Source organism: Pediculus humanus, genomic scaffold, assembly GCF_000006295.1.
Source record: "Pediculus humanus corporis 1103172107500 genomic scaffold, whole genome shotgun sequence".
Taxonomy (NCBI): Eukaryota; Metazoa; Arthropoda; class Insecta; order Psocodea; family Pediculidae; genus Pediculus; species Pediculus humanus.
The window spans coordinates 7,015-14,954 of record NW_002987116.1 but is presented as its reverse complement, the minus strand read 5'-3'; the positions used below and the strand labels follow the sequence as shown (position 1 = coordinate 14,954).

At 23.6% G+C, this 7,940-nt stretch overlaps 1 protein-coding gene across 1 annotated transcript; it reads right to left on the bottom strand.

Annotated features, from left to right (window-relative positions):
• Positions 1 to 4,471: 4,471 nt before the first annotated feature.
• On the bottom strand, positions 4,472 to 5,771 carry Phum_PHUM154850 (eukaryotic translation initiation factor 4E-1, putative; the record flags this gene model as incomplete). The annotated part of the gene is made up of 5 exons (XM_002424769.1): positions 4,472 to 4,653; positions 4,761 to 4,797; positions 4,945 to 5,106; positions 5,244 to 5,472; positions 5,614 to 5,771. The coding sequence occupies 5 exons, from the start codon at positions 5,769 to 5,771 to the stop codon at positions 4,472 to 4,474; spliced, it is 768 nt and encodes a 255-aa protein (XP_002424814.1).
• Positions 5,772 to 7,940: the final 2,169 nt, after the last annotated feature.

The window sequence follows — 7,940 nt, the reverse complement described above, 5'->3', positions numbered from 1 at the left end:
CCGCCTCCCCCCATTTACATATCAACGCATTTATTTTTCATAATAATAATAATAATAATAGGAAAACTATTCAAGTTTTTCTTCATTTAAATCTATCAATACCTAAAAACCATATTTTTAAAAAAATGAATTCTTTTTTGGAAGCCCCCCTCGCCCCCCCCCGCAAAAAAAAAACACAACGCATGAAAATTTTCATTGATTTCATCATTATCATCATTATTCTATTTATTATAGTCGTAATGAAAAATTTTATTGTAAATTTTATTTATTAAACCAATTATTATTATTATTTTTATTAGGTACTATTGTTATTATTATTATTATCATTATTATAATTGCTAACTGTTAAAAATCTTCTGCAATAATTCAATTATTATTTTATGCAATAAAAAAAAAATGTTTTTTATTAATTGGACTGTTAATCTCTAATTAATAATCGTCTGCTGCTACCACCACTATTATTATTATTATTATTATTAATTTAATTAATTAATTAATTATTAAAATTATAAGCGTTTGCATTTTGCTGTCCTTCAGCTAAATTTATTTATTTATTTTTTTCTTTTCAGTGTAAAAAGTGTGGTTTCGAAGATTCCATTATTTGGGGGGAAACGAAAACGTATCCTGATATGAAAAATAAAATTTTTCCTTCAAATAGTACCTGAACGTCATTGATAAACCTGTAAGTAACCAATTTTTATTAAAGGTATTATTATTATTATTATCGCACGACACACGTCATTTTAATAATTATAATAAGAGAGAGGAAGAGAGAGAGAGAGGGGGGGGAGATTTTACTTATTAATAATTTTCGTATAAAATTATTAATAAGTAAAATATTTATGGGGTTGCTTGAAGGTTGGTTTGGTCTGTTGTTTTCATTTATTATTATTATTTTTTTAATAATAATTATCATCATTATTATTATTATTATTTAATAAATACATAATTTAACGATTAAATCGGGGGGCACGAGGAAGAAAATTAAACGGTAAACAATATTATTTATCCAGACAAAATATATATATATTGATAAGCGGTGTAAAGATCACGATGGACGATGAATAAGTTTCGAAAAAATTATTATTATTATTATTATTATTATTATTATTAATGATGATGATAATAATAATAATAATAATAATAATTTTTTTTTGTATTTACAAATGAAATCACATTAAACGGCGGTAAAAAAAAAAAAAAAAGAAAAATTTTTTTAAAAAAGAAATTAAGAGGAATAATAATGATTAATAAAAAAAAAAAAAAAATTTTTTTAATAATTTAAATAATTTATTAAATTTATTTTTATTTTTTTTATTAACAAGAAAAAGGTTAAAAGGTTAAAAAAAAAAAAAAATTCTAAATAATATTTAAAAAAAAAAACAAAAAAAAAAAAAAACGATCCAGCTTTAATAAGTTATATCATAGCTGATAGAAATTTTTTTTTGCTAACGTTTTAATAAATTGTTTTTTTTTTTTTTTTTTTTTTTTATACATAAGAATGATAAGTGCGAAAGGTTTCATTTGACAACAGATCGTTACGTAATTTTTGCTCTCGTTAAAACATTATTAATAATAAAAAAAAAAATTCAGGATCGTAAGCAAGAAAAAATAATAATAATAATTATTATTATTATTCGTACATATATTTTTTATTTTTTTTTTAATTACAAAACAAACAGTAGGAAAAACAAACAAACAAACAAACAAACGATACAAACAGTTTTTTTTTTTTTGTAACGACCTTTTTTATATTAAAACAAAAAAACTTTTCGATTCGATACGATTTATCGAATTCATTTCATTTTTTTTTAAAAATTAGGGTTAAATTATATTAATTATCGCGAGCCGCCATTTTTTCTTTTTTTTTCTAATTATTCTAAAACGATTTCGATAATTATTAATAAAGATATAATAATAATAACTCTCTCTCTCTCTTTTTTATAACCGTCGTTTTTGTTGTCTTTAACGATAGCAAATTATAATAAATAAGTAAATTAATAGCAAAATGACGCAGTCTGGCGGTAATAATTTGAAAAACAATTTTAATGTTATTCAAACGTTCTAATGCGATTTAAAAAAAAAAAAAAACCGTTGACAAATTTAAAAACGTTCGATTTCGTTTTTTGCAATCGATTATTATTATTATTATTATTATTATTGGGAAAATTAATAATTTCCGTCACTGTTTATTTATTCAAATCATATATTTTTCGTGAACGTGCGTAAATTTTTTTTTTTTTTTTTATGTTTGAATAAATATATATATATATATATATATATTCTGGGTGGCCCTTTGGGGTTAAAATCTAACCCGACCTTTTGTATATATATCGCAAATTTCAAATTAAATCAAACCGTGTTTGCCGATTGACAAGTTTTAATAAAAAAAAAAACAGACGGATTCGTTCGAATGGGTGGTCCGTTAGGGAAAAAAAAAAAAAAAAAAGAAAATCCCCAAAAACGTTAAGTTTCGTAGAAAACGAGATATCGCGAGAAAAAAAAAGACGTTGACACCGTTTCAATGGGAAAAAACAAATGTCTTATTTGATAAGGAAAAAAACGCACAATAAAATTTCCCTCCGCGAAAATTGTATTATTATTATTATTGTTAATTGCGAATATGTAATTTATTTAAGATTTTCCGATGAAATTTTCCGATAAAAAAAAAAAAAAACGGAAAATGTCATGTAATGCGTCTCGATAATCGGTTATTTTCCTTTATTCGATTTTATTATGTTTTATGATAAGGGTCACGTGTTCAGGGCTATTAATCTCACTTCCATTATTCAATTGTTGACTATTATTATTATTATTATTATTATTATTATTGAGTTGGTTTTTTAAAAAAAATGACCGTTATCTAGAGGTAATCACTATCGCTCTCTCTCTCTCTCTCTCTTTCTCTCTCTCTCTCTCTCTCTCTCTCTCTCTCTCTCTCTCTCTCTCTCTCTCTCTCTCTCTCTCTCTCTCTCTCTCTCTCTCTCTCTCTCCTCCACCATTTGTATCGAACATAATTAAAAATATTGCTCATATTTAATTCGTTGAATGAACGAAAAAAAAAAACAAATCGCAAATATTTATATATATATTTATTACATATAAAATTTTTAACAGTCTTTTAACAATGATTTAAATCTTAATACTAATTTTTATTATAAATATATAAAAATAATAATAATAATATTTCAAGTTATAATACAAATTTTAAAAAAAGATTTTCCAATCAATTACAAAAAAAAATATAAAAAGACATGTCGTTTCGTTTACATTTTACGTACGCGTACGTTTTTTTTAAATTTTTTTACGTTTTATTACAAATCGTTTATGTATATATATATATATATATATATATATATGTATTTTTAAAAAATTAATTTATACGGAAATAGCGATTTAAGAACAAAAAAAAAAAATCGAACTCGATTTTTCGATTCTCGAATTAATTTTAATAAATATTATCGAAACATTATCGAAATATTATCGAAACAAAAAAAAAAAAAAAAAAATCAAACATCAACATCAATGATGTTTGTTTGTTTAGTTACTTTTTTTTTTTCTTCTTACACGCGTCGATTGTTTACTTTAAAACGGGTACTTTAATCCACGTGTTTTATTATTATTATTATCATTATTATTATTATTATTATTATTATTATTATTATTATTATTATTATTATTTAATTAGTTTTATTTAAACTTTTACGATTGTTTTTAAATGCCGTAATTCATTGTTGTTATTATTATTATTTTTTTTCTTTTTTACGTTTTGATTTTTTTTTTTTGTAAGGGAGGAACGAATAAAATAATTAATAATAATAATAATACTAAGAGCCTTGTCGTGTTTAAGAGTGATAATAATAATAATAATAAAGGACGGCATATAAATTCCAGTAAAGTTTTTTTTTCGGGGGGAGTTCATTTCGATTCATTATTTTGACACGTGCTTGACACGTACCAACCACTTTTACATCATTCATATTATTTGTACTGCCATTTTAGAATTTTTGGTTCGCTTCAGTCTTTTTCTTCGTATTTTCATCGTGATATCGATAGAATATTGTTTTGCGTGGTAACTTGTCCATCTTGTGTGCTTGATCTGATCATAACCGCTTCGGGTATTCCCTTTTTTTTTTTTTTTTTTGGGAATCAGTTGTTCACGGGATGACTATTGTATCATTTCTCCATTTCCCAACGGCTCGAGTTCATCTGAAATAATAATAATAATAATAATAATAATAATAAATAATAATAAGGAGGGCGTGAATGAACACAAAGGTTGTTTAAATAAATTGATTGATTAATTAATTGTTTTTAAATAGTATTTCACTTGAACTAAACAATCGAGTGATAAGAACAACAGGTAGAAAAGGAAACTCAAGATTTATTTAATTAATGGATTGATTATTTAATATTTACTTATAGATTTAAATTAAAAGAAGAAGAAGAAGCGGAAACAAACAAATTTAATTCAATCCAAAGTCTTTTTTTTTCTTTTATAACGTCTTACGAACTTTGTACGGAAATCTAAAACAAATATTTCATCTTTTAGAGTCGTTCTAACGGTCGTTTTTACCTTTTCTTTTGTTGTTGTTGTTGTTGTGAATGAATCATCATCATAATGCATATTTTCATCGATTAGTTCTTGGGTTCCTTGTAAATCAATTAATTATGTCATTGAGAAAATCCATTGAATGATAATAATAATAATAATAATGAGAATTATAATTTATGGGGGGGTTAAATTTACTTAAACTTACCAAATGTTATTTTCATATGCTTCATGAGTTCTATGAACTAAAATAAAATAAGAGAAAATTTTTGAAAATTTAAATATAATCATGTCTAATGTTAAAAAAATAAAAAATTATAAAATTTACTTTTATAACAAGGCTGTGGAAAAAATTTAATGGAAGGTAATAATTTGTAAACTTTATTAATAACTCTCGCTTGACTTTCTAATTCTGCTTTCGAGTTCCATATTTTCACTGTGTCAAATTTTTCCCTAACAGATACTGTAAGTCCGCATATTTCATCTTCCTCGGTAATGGATTCTGAAAATTGTTCACCAATGGCTGCCAAAATTAATTCTTTCCAAACTTTCGACTAAAATAAAAAATAAATCCATGAGCTCTCTTTTTCTTATAGGACATAATATTTATATTTTTTTTATGTTATATGTTAAAATTAATGGTGGCAATTGTGAGATTTTGTCTCTCGAGTATAAAAAAAAAAAACTTTACTGTGTCATCTTTGTTGCATCTAAATCTCCATACTCCTCCATTTTGATTGTATGGTTCTTCCCAAATCGGTCGTCTTTCATCTCTCATCATGTGATAACTGTATCCGATTTGAATGCCTTTAACATCAGGTAAATTATTATAAACAGACCAAAATCCTTGTATTGTATCAAATGTGTATATTTTACTTAAATTTGTTTCATATTCTCTTGCTTTGGACCCTTTGACTGCTCTGTAATAATAATTATAGTTGTTATTGTTGTTGTTGTTGTTGTTGTTATTGTTGTTATTATTGTTGTTGTTGTTGTTGTTGTTGTACCTTAAAAACTATCAAGGTCAAGTGTTAGAAGTTATTTAAGTACGAATAACTTACTTATCCAACCAAAATGTCCATGAAGTTTGTAGAGGAGTTTCGTTTGTTGTTTCATTGTTGTTAGGAAAATTTACATTCGAACATTTCAAAAATTGTGAATTTATTGAAAAATCATTTTCACTCGTCGTTAACGACAATTTTTCAATCGAAGAAGCCATTTTTAAACACACACACGCACGCACGTACGCACAACGATTCGATTAATTTGAAATTTCAACAATACGTTTGCCGCATTTCTCTCCCTCCCCCCCCCACACACACACACAATTTCAAACGTCAAACCATTACCAAATGAATTTATTACTAGAAAGTACCTTTTAAAAAAATGGCTTCTAATTGTTTTTATTTAATTTTACATTCCGTTTTATTTATATTAACAGTTTTTATCGTTCAAGTTTACTGTGATTCAGGTAATTTTATTATTATTCCTAATTTTTTTTTTTTTTTAAATTTCTTTTTTAATTTATTTTATCATTTGATATTGGAAACATTTTCCAAAAAAAAAAAAAAAACTTCTCACTTCAATTCCTTTCTTACTTTTTATTATTATATTTTACCTGAAATCTTATTATTATTATTATTATTATTATTTAGTAGGAAAAATGGTCGTGAATGAATGAATTAAATAAAACGTTTTTAACGCTTTTTATGTTTTACAAACATTTTCCACAATTTAAATATATATATATGAACGCGTACGATTTCATTTAAAAAAAAAAAAAAAATTTTTTTCCCTAATTATTGTATGTAGTAGTGATTCGTTTTAAACGATTTCTCAATATATTATTATTATTATTAATTTTTTTTTTGCAAAAAATAATTAACGTAAACTCGTACTTGATTACCTTGATTCTGGCTGCAGGATATTTTTGTTATAATTATTATGATGTGGATGGATTATTTGTACTTTTTTTAAAAATTATATATATATACATTTTACTTTATGTAGTTTAATGCATATATATAGCATTGTTTGTAAAACATTAAGTAAATAACGAGAGTCTTAAGATTTGTTCGTTATGAAACTCGTCAAATATGAAATCTAAAATGATTCGAGAGTAAAGTTAATGAATAAATAAATAAATAAATAATAATAATGATAATGATAAGTAAGAGTGACTGATGATATTTGCAGTGTTGGTAAATATAAACAAAACAACTTATTTTTTATTAATAATAATAATCGTTAAGAGAAGATTAAGTTTATTTTTTATTTCGTAAACAATTTCTAAAAAAAATTGGGAATATTTATTAAATGATAAGCATTATTAATATAAATTACATCATATCATATTATTATTATTATTATTTAAATGGATTTAATAACCATTTGTTAAATTTTTATTACTTTCTCTCTCTATCTATCTCTTTCTGACCGATGGGGAATTTGTATTCGAAAGACAAATTTATCTCTCTCTTTTTTTATTTTATGTTTAATTGTGCAATAATTAAAAAATTAACTATTGATTAACTATAAATTTTTTTTGGTGAAAATCGAGGGGGAGAGAGAGAGAGAGAGAGATAAAACGAAATGTTTGTATTATAATAATTATTGATCGTTTGTTATTTGAATTTTTTTTGTTTTGGTTTAAAATATTTTGCTCCATTCTAGAATATTCTTATATTTTTTTAAAAATGTATTTGAATTTGATTTCATTATCATTATGATGATAAATGTTTTTAATTGTTTTGCTTTGTTTTTTCATTTCGAATATTACACCTAAACATATTCGAGATTTGCATGAGATTTGCATGCATGTAATCACACGAAATGCCATATTAAAAAAATTTTTATTCTGTAGTATTTATTATTATTATTATTATTATTCATTAATTATTATTAAAACAAATCCTTAATCCTTATTAAAACAAAAAAAAAAAAATCATAAAAATCGGGAAATTTTTATCAAAAAAAAACCCAAAAAAATTTTTTTTTTTTTTCCCTAATTATTTAAATATTTATTTATTATAAATAAATAAATAAATAAATAACTTTACGTTGCATATTTTTTTTTTTTTTCTTTTTTCTTTTTGTTTACAAAAATAAAATGTAATAATAATAATAATAATAATTTTTTGCTGTCGTTTCAAATTGTGTTTAAACAATGTTTTTTTTTTTTTTTTTTTTTTTCAAAAAAAGGAAAATTTTTATTTATTTGATTTATTTATTTTTATTTATTTATTTTTTTTTCAGGCGGGTATTATAGTTTAGAAAATGATAATGGGAAAAATATTGATGGTGGTATTGTTGTCGTGCCATTGGTGGTGGCATCGTCGTCTCGTGAAAAACGTCAAGCAACGAGTCACAATGATAAAAAATTGAATGA